The sequence below is a fragment of the Asterias amurensis genome, chromosome 2 (genome assembly GCF_032118995.1).
Source record: "Asterias amurensis chromosome 2, ASM3211899v1".
NCBI lineage: Eukaryota > Metazoa > Echinodermata > Asteroidea > Forcipulatida > Asteriidae > Asterias > Asterias amurensis.
Genome location: NC_092649.1, coordinates 8989437 through 9003180, shown reverse-complemented (window position 1 = coordinate 9003180; position 13744 = coordinate 8989437). Strand labels below are relative to the sequence as shown.

The 13744-nt window shown below is 38.6% G+C and overlaps 1 protein-coding gene and 2 long non-coding RNA genes across 3 annotated transcripts in view; 2 read left to right on the top strand and 1 right to left on the bottom strand.

Moving 5' to 3' along the window:
* Positions 1-13744, top strand: part of LOC139949843 (uncharacterized) — a 134315-nt gene that overhangs the window by 29073 nt on the left and 91498 nt on the right. The window lies entirely within an intron of this gene.
* LOC139934031 (uncharacterized) lies at positions 535-2337 on the bottom strand. The gene is made up of 3 exons (XR_011785674.1): positions 2321-2337; positions 1635-1730; positions 535-749 (listed from the first exon to the last, which is right to left on the bottom strand). It is a non-coding gene; the product is annotated as an uncharacterized lncRNA (long non-coding RNA).
* Positions 7787-13686, top strand: LOC139954362 (uncharacterized). The gene is made up of 2 exons (XM_071954121.1): positions 7787-8140; positions 9766-13686. The coding sequence occupies exons 1-2, from the start codon at positions 8026-8028 to the stop codon at positions 10065-10067; spliced, it is 417 nt and encodes a 138-aa protein (XP_071810222.1). The 5' UTR covers positions 7787-8025; the 3' UTR covers positions 10068-13686.

The following is a 13744-nucleotide window of genomic DNA, read 5'->3' as shown; positions in this document are numbered from 1 at the left end:
TTCAAAACATCCCTCTGTGATCTTGAAGCGGAGCGTCAGTTGTTCTACAGCTGGTGGCACACAGTCCAAAAAGTGTTGATTAGCTTCAAGATTTTTTGAGTGTCATCTCTAAGGTCATCATCTCAATCTGAAGAAGAAAATTTGCAAATGCACAAATTTATTAGTTTTGATTAACTTAATATAAGTACCATTTGTTCTGAGGAATACCTCAGTTTGTGCATGTGCAAGAAAATTCTGGTCCAGCTCCAACAATTTTTTTCAATTCAATGGAACCTGTTTGTGTTTTTTGAATTTCTTTGTTTGAAAAAATTGAACTTCTAATTTTACTAAGTTTTCCAATAGTTGATTATTTTTTATTCAAATTAGAGGATGGGAATCGATGGATTTTTCAAATCATTTATTTCAAACCTTCAGCAGTGCTCATTCTGAAAAATTTCTAAAAGCTGATCCTTTGCTAACTTTTTGGGGGATGGAACTTTCTTTCAAAGAAAAATGTTAAATGATTTTGTTTCTAACTTACCCAGGGATCTGCAAGCTAGACTCCTTGAAACATGTAGGGAGTCATCTGGCCTTGATGGAGGTCTCCAGCTTGTGGCATAGACTCGTAAGTGGTAGTTCACCTCAATACATCCCTCTGTCACCTGAAGCGGAAAATCAGTTGTTTTTCGATCAGCTGGTGGCACACAGTCCAAGAAGTGTTGATTAACCTCAAGATTGGTTGAATGTCAACTCAAAAGTCTTTGCTCAATCTGCAGTAAAAAATGTACACACATTAATTGATGTTGATTAATTTAATACAAGTGTATTTTGTTCTATGAATAGTTCAGTCTTTGCTTGCATATGCAAGAAAATTATTCCTCAGTTGTAATCATTTCTTTAATCATTCAAGGTTACGTTTCTCTGCTTTTTTTGTGTTGAAAAACTTGAATTCCCTTTCAATTAAGCGTTGATTAGCCTCAAGACTGAGAGTATATCAGGTCTTAATATAAGGTCTTCATCTCAATCTTGAGTAGAACATTTGCACAACATCCACGGTAATGTTTCTATGTTTGTGTTTTTTGAATTAATGCAAACTAAAGGATGGAATGACTGGATTCTTTCAATCATCCATTCATAAATACCCCAGACAGTTTCTCTACTCCTATTGGTGGAGAGCGCGTCACGTTGGGTGTTTAAACGGTTGATAATGACCAGTGTTTATTATCGGCTGGCTAATCTAATTCTAAGAGCGCGCGCGTGTACACACAACCCACATGCAACAGACTCTTCACAACGTTTTCAAACCTTGAATTTTCAACTGTCAAGGTGTCTGTAAATGTACTTAAAAGTTTTTTAATAAAAGGGCATTTATGAAATGGGAATAAAAGAGTAGTGACTTGTTCTTAAATGTCCGTTTAAAACCTTGCAGGGTCGTTGCCCTGCGCTAAAGGCCCTCTTCTTCGGCTCTGGCCTTTAACACAGCAATTCGACTATGCCGGCTTTAAACGGCCTTGTAAGAAGTCGTCACTACCCTTTTATTCCGTTATTTCAAACCCTCAAAGGTCCACATTTTGAAAATGTAATAACAACTGATCCTTGAATAATTTCTTTTGTACGAACCTTCTTTTCAAAGAAGAAAGTTTGAATTACCTTACCAAGTGGTCTGTGGTTGGTTCCTTGCACCCCTATCATCCATCAATACTGCGAACTGGTCTGGTTGTTGTCACAACTTCAGAACAGACTGCTCAAAACTGGGGGGAAATTTGGAAGGTACAGACAAATTCATCTTTATACATTTACATTGTTCTTTATGCACAAAATAGTTAATGGCCCAACGTTGTTACCCTAGCAGTGTCTTTCTCAAGGGGGAAAAGACTCTATTGCTAGGGTTGAAACGTCAGGCCATTAACTATTTGTTTTCATTTGTAGCAAAGGTCCGTTTGATTGGTAGGCATGCAGTTTGCAACAGCTTATTCTACTTTCTCTACTTATCTTGCCAGAAGAGCCGACTTCTATTGCTTCAGGAAGTTTTTTTAGTTGATTGTACAAAAACACAGACAAATTATCTGGGTCTTAATTTGTTTCAGCTTGATTTTTGGCTGATCGATCATGCTTGCTGTTGTGGAACTTCAAATGATACCAGTATTTGGACTGCTGATTACAACTATTGAAAGGTCCATTATGATTTTTTGATGCTCGTTTTGATGCTCGATGCCAAAGTTATCAATATTCTGATGTATATTTGTTTGTGATCCTTCAAACTTTTCTGAATGAATAATTGATCAAATTTGTAGGTAATTTCTTCACCAGCGACTCATAACTTTAAAACCTGATACATTACCAAATTTGCCCGACCAAAGTCCCCGGTGTGCATCACCTCAGCTCCAGTGAAGATTTCAGCTCACAAACTACTTCATCATCCTCAGGCTGAAAACATGATCTACATTTTGGAGAACAAAATATTTAGAAGTTTTAGCAATCATCTGGGATCATATCTAGTCGCCACAGTTAGGTTTGCCGTAAACATTATCTGAGATGGGTCTTTTTCTTCAGCTGCGCCACGCATCTGGAACCCTCTACCACTTAGTCTTAGATCTTGTCTTTGCCCAGTCTATGTATTGAAAACAATTAATTAGTGTATAAAACAAATTAGGTAAAATTTATAAAAACTCAACAAACAACTTAAGTTCAAGATGCCATTATTACCCCAAAATATTTATTTTGTTACCTAAAAATATTATTTCAGGGGAACAAAATTATATATTTCCAGGGAACGAGCTAACATTTCAGGGGAACAGGACAAAATATGCAATTTCTTTTATATAAACGAATGGCTACACAGGATTAATGTCATTCAATATCTAAACTATACAGAATTGGCATGAGATTAATATTTGTCTTGCTTTTCAGTTTTGTTTTGCTGTTGATTGCTTATTATTTATTATTTTATTAATTATTTCATTTTTATTTTTTATTTTTTTTTGGGGGGGGGCGTTTTCTTTAAAGGCAGTGGACACTATTGGTGATTACTCAAAATAAATATCATCATGAAACCTTTCTTGATTAGGAGTAATGGGGAGAGGTTGATAGTATAAAACATTGTGAGAAACAGCTCCCTCTGAAGTGACGTAGTTTTCGAGTAAGAAGTAATTTTCATCGAATTTGATTTCGAGACCTCAAGTTTAGAATTTGAGGTCCCGGAATCAACCATCTAAACGCACACACCTTCGTGTGACAAGGGTGTTTTTTTCTTTCATTCATATCTCGCAAGTTCGATGACCGATTGAGCTCAAATTTTCACATGTTTGTTATTTTATGCATGTGTTGAGATACACCAACTGTGAAGGCTAGTCTTTGACAACTACCAATAGTGTCCACTGCCTTTAAGTTCTAGTCTCAAGTGGATTAGGAAAAGAGAGGTAAAGTCTTAATGTTTTAATAGTACAAGACAAAATTGTATAAGATAAGATGCATTCTTGGTTACAAAACATGTACTACTTGCTTGGCCAAATTAGGAAAGTCTGAGAAATACAACCTCATGAAAATGTTTGAAAAAAGATGCACAAACAAATATTGGCTTAAATATCCCAGTTACGGTCAAATGGGGTCGTAATTACAAAAAAAATAGCCTTCAAATAATGTATTGATATTATAGATTTACTGTCAGAAAAAAATTCAACATCCGGTTTCGACCAGAAATAAAGTTCACATGGGGTCACACTTTGTGTAAGTTTGTACAATGAATCAAAAGAAATATTAATGTTGTCATAATCTTGAAACAGATTCAGTTGCATGTATTCCCTATAGGGTCTAATGCCAAGTTTCAACAGACTGACTGTACAAATACAACCTTCACATTTTGTGAATATGGACCAGAAGGTTCGGTGATGAAGTGGAAAGAAAAAACACAGAACGTGCAGTAATAGTTTTCGCAGAAACCCCCCCCCCCACCCAAAAAAAACAAAAAAAAAAAAAAACGTACAACCTTAATATTTTAAAGGCAGTGGACACTATTGGTAACTATTCAAAATAATTATCAGCATAAAACCTTTCTTGGTCACGAGTAATGGGGAGAGGTTGATAGTATAAAACATTGTGAGAAACGGCTCCCTCTGAAGTGCCATAGTTTTCGAGAAAGAAGTAATTTTCCACGAATTTGATTTCGAGACCTCAGATTTAGAACTTGAGGTCTCGAAATCAACCATCTAAACGCACATAACTTCGTGTGACAAGGGTGTTTTTTTCTTTCATTATTATCTCGCAAGTTTGATGACCGATTGAGCTCAAATTTTCACAGGTTTGTTATTTTATGCATATGTTGAGATACACCAACTGGCTAGTCTTTAAAAAATTACCAATAGTGTCCACTGCCTTTAATATGTTATTAATAGGTAGCCCTAAATGTACCAATGAGCTTAGCCCACCTTGTTGAGCTGTTAATGGCTCCTCTTCTTCTTCTTCCTTTGAAGATGTACGCACTGCGTGTGAGCGCATGGGTTGACTTAGGCAACAGGAATTTGTGTCAGGTGCAGATAGAATTATGTACAGGTGCGAGTAAAAAGCTGGAGATGAGGTTTACTTCAGCCGGGGGTCCCTTAACGCCAGTTTGAAAGCGTCAAGGGACGGGTACGCAGCAGGATCAACTGGGTGGTTGTTCCAGTCCCGGATGGTGCGTGGGAAGAAGGAGCTGGCGTAGACTGAAGAGCTGGTATGTGGGATTGTGAAACGAGAGCCATGACCTCTTGTTGATGTGGTTGAGTGTGTGAGAAGGGTGTTCCAAGGGATGTCGACCAAGTTGAATCTTATTTTGTACTTCATTTGAAGGCGGCTTTGGTAACAACGTTCCTGAAGAGAGGGCCATTCGAGGTGATCTAGCATGGCGGTAACACTGCTCGTTCTTCTATAATCTCCCATGACGAATCGAGCTGAGCTTCGTTGGACTTGCTCTAGCTTCTTGATGTTACGTTGCGTGTGGGGATCCCATGAAGTTGCTGCATATTTGACTGCTGGTCGAATAAAGGTGGTGTACTCTGCTTTTAACATTGGTCTCATCACTGTCACACTGATGAGACCGATGTTAAAAGCGGAGCCAGCTCAACAAGGTGGGCTACAATGAGCTGTGCCCCCCCCCCATCCCCTTTCCTGGGAATTTGTATTTTTATATATGATCTTTGGTGAATGAACACTGAAATGAATATTTCTGCCCCACTTAACCAAATGCGCACATGTTCGTCGTCTAAAACTGGTTTATGAAATAAATATTTAATCCATAGAAAAAATGGTTGTTTCGGCGACAGAGGGCAACTCCCCTCCCCCAACCCCCCGCATTTTGTTCCCAATCTTACCTCAACAAGATGCCGTTGGCTGTCAATGGGTCCTGCAGCTTTAGTTCTCAAGTTTTTGTACTCTGCAGTCTACGGCAATTCAGCAAAGCTCCCCAGCCACTCACGGGCTCAACACAGAAGTAAACATTCTGCTTTCTAAGTCTGTATAGGGATGGAACTTGAAAACTTCGTGGAACGCTCAAACAATGAATGTTGTGTAGAAGACTGGACAGCATTTCTGGCTAACCAGTGTCCGTCAACAAATGCACCGTATTCAGGACTTTTTCTCTCGTGGGCCCACTTCAAATCTAGGCCAAACTGGTACCAAAACTACTGGCCAGGATGAGAATTTCGACAAATTTACAGGTAAAAGTTCCACAGGAAACGCGACGTCCAAGAGCCGAGAGGTATGACCTGCTGCTCCACTGCGCGACGAGGTGGAAAAAAAACATGCGGTCACTGGCCCTGGCCGCAATGGTGGCTCGAAAAAAGCGCAAACTCGTTATGACTATGCATAACAATGGTGAGGTGAAGATCTTCAATGAGGTAGACCAATCCAATGAATATAAAGATTTAACTTGTTGACCAACAGTCGTAATCGGTGTTTGAATTAATTTATTCCAGGGGGTGAACAAATGGCGGAAAGGCATGGAGAAATATCTACTTATGAGAACAAGTGTTCTTTTTTCTTTCTGTGAACCTTCAGGCCTAATAGAGAAATTTAAGAACAATGTTGTGTTCCTTTTGAATACCTTTTTCCCTTGGGTTGAGGTTTGGTCTGGGGTTTGCTTGTTTGTGTTTCCCCCTTCTATTTTTTAAACGTTATTTGTAAGCTATTTTGGTTGGTGAGCAGTTGGCAACACATTTATGTTTTCATGGAAAATAAGTGGGGTATTTTTTTTTTTTTTTAATGAGAGAGTCGGTCTGGGGTTCGTTGCCCCCTGTTTGTTGGTGATCAGACTGCAACAACTTTATGTACGGGAATGTCTTTGGCACGTAGCGTATGGGCTTCGGCCATAGGGAGTGTTGAATGGTAAATCCCACCAGGGCCCAATTTCATAGCGCTGCTAAGCACACAAATTTGCTTAGCATGAAATTTCTTCCTTGATAAAAACAGGATTACCAACCAATATTTTCATTTGCTGCATATTGCTTGTTACTTGTATTCAGCTGTTATTTGTTAATCCTCAAAACCACGTGGAAATTTTTGGTAATTCTGTTTTTATCGAGGCCAAAATTTCATGCTATGAAAACTGTTTGAATGGTGTGTGATTTGAATTTAGCTGGTCAACACAGAAAACCAATTGAGATTACACTGTGTTCACACGGTGACCATTTCACACTGTGACCACTCCAACACTATGAAAACTGTGTGAATGATGTGTGCTTCGAACAAAATTCTTCACACAGAAAACACACTGAGACCATACTGTGTTCACACGGTGACCATTTCACAAAGGTGTTAAAATGAATGGATTTGTTGTTGAAATTGGCCAGGAAAACTATAGTTTGCTACTTACTGGAACTTTAATGGAATGATGCTAGCGGGTTTCGTGGGGCCTTGGCATGGAGCTATTTTTCAATATATTCATTGACGGAACATTTCGTCATCTCAAGAATGTTAACCAAAATAACAGAAAGAACGAAAGATTCAAAACACGTCTTGCCGCTTTCGCTTCTTGTGCAGGAATTATTTAAAATCAAGCGCTGCCAGTACAGGTCAGCTCCGCGCCACACCCAAACGACTCAGCGAACTGCAAGTATTCATATAATTGCTTACAATATTTCTAAAAGATGGCTGGGTCAACCAAAAGAGGTTGGAAACATAAAACGCCAAAACAAAGGTTGGAAGAGGGAGAAAGAGTATTTAAAGGCGCTGGATGGACACTATTGGCATTTTTTAACTCCAAATATAATTTTGCACATAAAAACTTTCTTGGTAACGAGCAAAGAAGAGCTGTTGATTTCTCACTCAAATAACAAAACAATTCAGCTGAAGTATTTTATTATGCATCAGGAAAGCACACCAATTTGTGTAAGCAAGTGTGTATTTTTCTTTCATTGTTCTCTTGTTTAATACACCAAGTGAGTCTTTGAAAATTACCAGAATTTATTTAGTGAATGAGATAGACTCTTTCAATTTACGCGTGCACATCAGTTCCGGTAAACAGGTGTTTGTATTGACAAACAATTAAAAATCGCAAATGAAAGGCTGTAATCAATAACTCTGCTCGTATATACGAGGCTATATGCTTTTTCACGGGTCATAAACTCTACAAGGTGTTGAAAACCTATTAAGCCTGCCTTACAAAACTAATCGATTTGCTATAGTTATGTAAACCCAACGATTGATTAGTGTACCCATCTGGTCATTACTGTCGCTGCCAATCACTAATAACAATTACCGATTTTCGTTAAATGAATAATATTTACATGCAATTTACGCACGTAGGAATCAAACCTGCAGGAGAACTATCCTGGCACAGGTTGTGTGTGTTTACCCTCGTATCATTAAGGGACACGTCGGGACTGGTAACGAAAAGGAACCTTAAGGAATTCCTTAAGACACTATTCCACTCTCCGGCCGGATACCAGAAGAGTTTGCGTTAATTCCATACTGAATGTCTCCCCTCATCAGCAGATTTCATCCCTTGAAGGTGGTATAAATCACGGGTGCTTGATTAGAGTTCTTCCCGTAGATTTAGAAAAGTTGGAGTTCGTGATGCAGAGGTGTACGATTCTTGTTGCTTGTCTTCTAGTCTTTGTTATAATATCTTTTGGAGCAACGAAGACTTGGTTAAGTCGCGTGCGTAGAGATGGCGGGGAAATTCCAGGAGGTAAGATTTATCTTGAAATTTAGTTGTTTTGAAAAAATTCAAATTCGGAGCGAATGAGTGGCTGTTTATGAATTAACAAACGGATTTTCATTTCATTTCACGTGTGTTTAATTTATTATTCACACAATTTCTGCAAGGAATTGCAGACATTACTGAGTTGAAGCAGTAGTTCTCTACCCACCATCTACAGTTCCCTTTTCAGAAGAACCAACTCCCATACTTAAACCTCTGAGTCCCTAAGACTGAGTTCACGAAACGCTAGGAGTAATCCTATCTTGAGTCAGGACGAGTTACTCGTCCTAATGGGAGACTTTGAAACGCTAGGTGGCAGCAGACTTACCAGGTAAATTTTCGTTGTTTACGTAGTTCTGAGCGTGCGCACATTACCCAGAACAATGGATTTTACCTGGTAAGTCTGCTGCCATCAAGCATCCCGAAAGTCTCTCATTGGGTTAAATGCGTCCCTAGTTTACGTCTATGGTTGAGGAAATGAACTCGTCCCAAGTCCTAAGAATAATCCCACTTTAGGAAGAGTTCGGTGAAATCGGCGCTAGCGCCTCAAACACTCTTTAGCAAAGAACAAATTAGTCTAAACATCTGACGTCACACACTTCGAGGCTCCTTGAACCTGTGTCATCAATCCCACTGACCTATAGAGATCAGTGGTCAATCCCCGCCCATAATCATATTTGACTTCACCTTTGACTTCGCCTGGAGATTTGCAGTCAAATCCTACGTAGGCCTTTACATATAAAAATGTAAAACAAATGCATGCTGCTGCATGCAGACGACCAAAAGTGCAGCTGCCAAACATCACCTCGGACCAATAAAAAAACCCAGATATATAAAGCTTTCATCACAACGCAAGTTATCCAATGAAATATTTGTACCCAATAAATAACGGGTTCTGTACTATTCTGCCATTGATTTGCTCTTTTGCCGATTTCTAATAATGTCACCGGGGGCGTTTGTCGCAAAATAAAACTCATCCGCCGAGGCGGGGGCTAGTAAAATTGCCCGACTAAATTACAAATATTGCGAAATAGTAAATCCCTTCTTGAATGTTGGTTAATGTTTATTTGTCTGTTTCGCAAACAATTTTCTGATCCACCACAGAAAGATCCTTACCCCCCCCCAAAAAAAAAACACCCAAAAACAAAACAAAAAAAACGTTGGAACCAACCTATGTACACCTTTCTCGCGGTGTGGCCATTTTGAGTTCTCACACCAATGCAGCCAACTTGAGGCTGGAACGAAAAATATAAGTTGTAGGCGTAACATGAATTTTAGCATCACTTACTGTAATTTGATATAGGAAACATGACCAAGATGGCGAGATGGCGGCAGCATATTATAGGTCTAAGGCCCTTTCGAAACCACGGCTTCGGCTTTGGATTCGGCATCAGGCTCCGTCCTCTCGTCGGAAGCCCTGAGCGCATACGCAAACAACGTGCAGTTGTCAAAACAACCGCGTGGCGCCAAGCTAGTCGAAGCCGAATCTGGAACCGAAGCCGTGAATTCGTAAAGGGCCTTAACATAGGACGCTGCATGCCCACCACGAGTGGCAACTTAACTTGTTTTAATTCTCAAGCTTGATTTTGTACAAATTCTTCTCTGCAATACAGGAGTCAAAAAGGACGGCATATGTCCTGACGAATCGGACCCTGTGTTTAACAGTATTCTACAAGTTGGCAAATGTCCAGATAGTTGCCGAATAAGTTTAAGAGACTACGACTGCATTGATGCCAAGAAATGCTGCCCCACCCCGTGTAGCGGATATAGCTTTATGTGCGTGGATCCACAAGGCGGACCCACAACCCAGACGATGGCAACATCCAAAGTCGCCACGACCAAGACAACGACCACACCCAAAGCCACCACGACCCAGGCGACGACCACACCCAAAGACATAACTACACTTACATAACTACACTTTCAGACAACAACAACAACAATGAGGACAACAACAGCAACACCTAAAACATGTGAACAATGAACATGCTTTCGGTCATTTAGTGCATGATGCCAACGGGCAACAGTGCGAAAACCAGGTGCACCACCCTAACTTCGATCCCTAAAAAATACTTTTCACATAAAGCTAAGTACATGTTTACCAATTCTGTCAAAAAAAGGAAGGTTGACAATTGTATTTTGTTTGGCTATACCCGTCCATAATTCAAACACGAGGAGACTCTACGCTTTGGTGAGCAAAATTTTGCCATTTTTCGGCACACCTAATCGTGCCAAAATAGAACTTCAAAAACCCGTGTTCCCCGTCATGACCTTGACTTCTGAGTCAACGTAGTTTTGTCGTAATTGTTTGAAAAATTTAACTTTTGCCATGAAAGTATATCAAAGATAGATGAAGGTAACATTGTCAGGCGTGATTAGCAAAATGGGGTTTCTCTAAAATACAATTATTCTCGCCCCAAATCTTAAATTCATCTCAATTTTAATTAAGAGGGAAAAAATGTATTATATATATTCACGTTGAAACTGTAGGCCTTTTAAAAATAATTGTAGTAGGTTTATTAATTTTTAAAGAGTTTTGTACAAATAGAACTGTAAATCTTGCAACTGTCACCATTACTCCCGAAGTACAACAGTTTCAATATTTCGTTCACAAAAATGTACACTTTAGTTAAAGTGCACCAACTGGTTGTGGAATAAATAAAAAAAAATAACAATTGCCTGGTTTTAGCCCAGGGCAGAAACCGGAGTGCAGTAAATCAAATTGCAATGCAATCCCGTACAATGCCTCCTGGTACACCCATTTTACATCTCACTGTTGTAAATATAATAAAGCGAAAGAATACCTTTGGCTTTTGGACCTGTTTGATTGTTTAAATCTTATAGATGATGTGACCTGTGACATCACATGTTTACAAAAGAGCCACAAAACCTGGACTTCTTGCAGGCATGATTTGTACACAGCTCAATGGAAGAAAATATGAACTCTTATATTTTATGGAGATTGCACTGTCTAATTCTTATCAACTTTTGATATGATGAAAGGGGGCACATCTCAAAACTTGTCCAGCTTTTACTTTCATAACTCTTGGTTTTATGTGGAAATTATGACACAAAATGTCAACTTTCCCATAGGACCAGTGTAGTACAGTGCCTGCCAGAATACTTAAAGAATGTACAAGGTCACACTAATTGTAAACAAAGGTCACATGGTCTAAACATGTACATACATTACAAATAACTTGTGAAAATTACATTGTGGTAATGGTTTGAGAAATTTTCGAAAATCAGGAGTGGTTATGTCCGACCGAGCACGAAGAATAATCCGAATTCGGAATGCAAAATTTGAGAAACGCTTCTGTGAGCAAGGTTTCTCAGATTCAAATTTGGGAATAAAAACTGATATCTTTGTCTAGAAGTACACTACGTCAAAGTAAAAAGTATCTTAAAAATGTTTAAACTATGGGAAAGCTGCTGTACTTTTAAAAAGTAAGGTTGATTAACCATTGACTTTAAGAGTGACTACTAAAGGTAGACCTTCCCTTAAAGAGCCAATAAAGGATGATCTCAATATGTCAACTATTACCTTTTTTATGGCCAGATAGACATCGCAGATACCGGTTAATAACCATTTGACTCTCAAAATTTGCATTTAGTAATAAATATCTCGAGTCAAAAATGCACCCGGCCGCTCGGCTTTTTCAGCCGAGAGTCAAAAGCGGCTTATCTATTATACTGACCCTGGATGCCAGTGACGAATTTCCCCTATGGGTTTTGAACACAGTTCTCCAGCTTTCTCATTTCCACGCCAAATAGCCGCCACTGACGTCACGATTCCTCTGTCGCGCGGGTTTGTCTGACCCCACGTTTTTCAGAAATTTGGCGTGGAGCGTTCTGGAGAAAACCTATTTTTACCATGTTTTAACGTGAGGTAAGAGACTCGTTATATTTTTTATGTTTCCTGGATGGACTGCAGCTGTTAGAAAACTGTAATATCTATATATTTGAGATCATCCTTTATTGGCTGTTTAAAGTTTGTACAGGCAAGTAGAGTCGAATTGAGGCGAGTAAATGTAGAAGTATTTCTACCTCCATGGTATCAGGGAATGTGTATGGACGACGATGTGTTGCCGGTGCGAAATAACAACACTACAACAGCTGGTGTAGCAACAATGATTTTGTGTAGTATCAGGCAGAACACAGGACATACACATTTTAGTACAAAAGCAAAATATACCTTTGGTTGTTGGAAACGTTCGATTGTTTTCATCCTATATAACAGTTTCAAATCCTACTTAAATGTAGATAGGCCTGTACATTACACGTATACAATGTAAAACTAACATATGAACACTATTTCAAAAGGTGGTTGCTTTAAAAAAAAATGTTATATATTATTTTTTAAAGGAACATTACAGAATTGTTTTTTGCTAACAAAACAGTTGCTGGCAGTGTAAAGCACTTTACGTAATCCACACTACATAAACTGACCATGGAGGTACTGACAAACCTGTCGAAGTTTGAGATCGATCGGCCATTTAGATCACGGGAGAATAGTGAAAAACCGATTACCAACTTCGCATTGCATCGATTCCCAAACAAAAATGAATAAAACGCTCACTGAGCGATAAACTCCAAACGCGAACTTAGATTATCTATTTTTCATCAAATATGACATTTCAGACAAAAATATTTCAAGTGATGTTTTCTTCTATTATATCATAATCATTAGACCGAGTAATTTTTATGTAAATCTGTGATCTTTAAGATTTTTGTTTCTTACCAATTCTGTAACGTTCCTTTAATATTTATTATAGATTAGATATCCCCGTCCCCGTAAATCCGGAGCGCAGACCATTCCCCATTTGCCATCATCATGAGAAGCTCAGATTTAAATTTTGGAGCATAAAAACTGAAACAATATTACATAACCACGTAAGTATTCTTACTTCGTGGTAAAAGGTTTCACAAAATGCTTTATTACTGAGAGTTCCAACCAAAGGTGTTTATTGGCATAAAATGTATACCGTAAAAAATAAATTCGTAAAAATTACGTTGCTTTACCTGGCAGCTATGTTGCCAGGAAAGTGCAGTAGATTTCACAGTGAAAGTTTTGCAAAACGCCCCTTCAAAGCACAACTTACAAAACTTCCACTGTCAAATTTACTGCACTTTACCGTAAAGACAGGTAAAGCACTATTAATGAACGTATTTCTTAAAAGAGGTGATTATCATACGTATTACTCCCGTATAGGGCTTCATCCCTTTAATATATATATATAAATAATATACACCCCCCCCCCCCTTTACACAAAAGGCGGTGATTAAAACATACCCTTTATTTGATGTTTGCATGAATAAAAAGATGGGTTTAGAAGGAGACGGGGAAAAGATGTAAGCTTACTAAAAAAGACACTTAATTGAAGGGCTAATTGGAACCCGCCATTACGGTTGACCACGATCCAGTTTTTAAAAAAAAGTGCAAATGGAGTATATTATTGATTTGCCAGATTTGCATTATTTTTCAAACTGCTGTTTCGGAGTCTGCTTGTAAGGTCCCATTTTATTTTATTTTATTTGTCTAATACGAAAATAAAGCTAACTACTTTATTCGTACATAACTGTCAATGTGTC